This window comes from Austrofundulus limnaeus, unplaced genomic scaffold (assembly GCF_001266775.1).
Source record: "Austrofundulus limnaeus strain Quisiro unplaced genomic scaffold, Austrofundulus_limnaeus-1.0 Scaffold108, whole genome shotgun sequence".
NCBI classification, from domain to species: domain Eukaryota; kingdom Metazoa; phylum Chordata; class Actinopteri; order Cyprinodontiformes; family Rivulidae; genus Austrofundulus; species Austrofundulus limnaeus.
The window spans coordinates 401,766-403,619 of record NW_013952510.1 but is presented as its reverse complement, the minus strand read 5'-3'; the positions used below and the strand labels follow the sequence as shown (position 1 = coordinate 403,619).

Below are 1,854 nucleotides of genomic sequence, written 5' to 3'. Positions count from 1 at the left end.
GAGTTGCCGCCATGTGATTGGCTGATTAGAAATTAAGTGTTAACGAGCAGTTGGACAGGTGTACCTAATAAAGTGGCCGGTGAGTGTATATAAAGTGGATCTTGCATGATATGTCCACTTTAAAACTCCTCAAATCCTAAACATTTAACAGTTCACGAAAATATTATGAAACTTCACACCACCAGCAATTTTGGATCTTTTTTTTTTTGTCAGAATGATTGTGCAGTGGAAAAATGGAKGGCGATTTAAAAGTAAACACTATTAAATTAGTTTTTTTTATTAAGAGTTTTAAAACAGCAGCAAGACAATTTAGTCAGATTTAAACTTCCCCCCTCCAGAGTGAGGCCATTCAAAGAGCCATCTGCAACAGGTAAGATATTAACTATTCATGAAAAATGTTCAAGTGAAATAAACAGCCTTGAGTTGAACACCTGAGAATGAAACCTGTGCCAAGCTGCTTTATTGAAGTGATTTATACCTCCTTCCAATTGCAAACAAAGAGAGACTCATGTCTACCTTTTAAAACCCGTGATCAGTTTTTCATGCAGGCTAAATGTCAGACAGGTCACATGTTCACTACGAATGCTGAGAGATCAGAAAAATGAAAGGCGAGGAGAAAGAGTGCAAGGCGAAGGGGGGTGACAGAGTGTCGATAGGCAGCGAGAGAGATGAGAAACAAATGGATTAAAAACAATAAAAGCAGCGGTGGGAGGGGAGCAGAGGGAGAGAGAAGTGGGAGGTTTCTGGGGAGGGTTTTTTGTTCTTCATGTGATGGAAAGCACTGCTGGTATTAGATTATCCCTCTGAGGCTGCCATCAAACACTAAAACCCCCTCAGACATCCTGAAAACCACGTAACTTTAAAAACTGCCTTCCCCTTCAGATTGATAGATCTGTCGCCATCTTTTCAACACTCTGTTGTTTTTATGTCTCTCATCTGTGCCTGACGTTTATCCCTGTCTCTTCTTTTGTGTTTGCTCTGCCTGCAGCTGCCTTCGCCCACAGCCATGAGCACGGCCCTGAGAGGAATCTCCTGCTACCTGAGAGAGGTGAACATCCTCTGCTTGTGTCGGGCTTTTACTCCTTCCTTCTGTCAGTCAGACTCTAATACCACATCAAGCTTTAGCTATGATTAAATAGACACAAATAGCACAATCACGCCAGATGGACAAAGGTTACCAAAGCTTTTGACAAGCGATCAGATAGACAGAAAAGAAAAACGAAGTAGAAAGTGAGGATGAGGAGAGAGAAGGCGATGTTCTCCCAGGCCCATGACTCACCTCCCATAGCCTACAGCACAAATACGTTTATTTATAGAAGAGATGAGCATCACGATTTTTTTACAACTTGTTTCACTACAGAAGACACACAAAAAACGTCTTTGTATCTCTCCATCTCTCATTACCTCGAGGTGTGAAGTAGACAGGTCGATCAATGCGCCTCGTGCTTCTCTTGTTCTGATTTTCTCAACAGCCTCCTCCCCCCACCCCCACTTCATCTTCATGATTTTTCTCTTCCCTTCTTCCTCATTTGCTTTTTGTGGGAACGAACATCACTGCCAACAGCAAGTCAGCCATCTGTCCCCAATGAGTTGGAGACTAAAACTCCCAGTGAGTGAGGATTATTAGCATCAGGTATCTGGTAATAAAACGGCGCAGACCTTCACAGATCAATAGAGTGAGACTCATTAGGCAGGTGTGGAAATAAAACACACACACTCAAAGTGAAAAATGAATAGAAAGGAGAAATAATGTGGGTGGAGCCATGAGGCGAGTAAAACAGACCAGACGAGATGTAATTTACAACAATAAACGAGAAAATATAATAATAATAATAATAATAATAATAATAATAA

At 41.3% G+C, this 1,854-nt stretch overlaps 1 protein-coding gene across 1 annotated transcript in view; it reads left to right on the top strand.

Annotated features, from left to right (window-relative positions):
* LOC106521391 (double C2-like domain-containing protein alpha) overlaps positions 1-1,854 on the top strand; it is a 31,923-nt gene that overhangs the window by 16,353 nt on the left and 13,716 nt on the right. Inside the window, exon 7 of the mRNA XM_014013940.1 lies at positions 989-1,048. Coding sequence (XP_013869394.1) covers positions 989-1,048 — 60 coding nt within the window. The remainder of the gene's footprint in view (positions 1-988; positions 1,049-1,854) is intronic.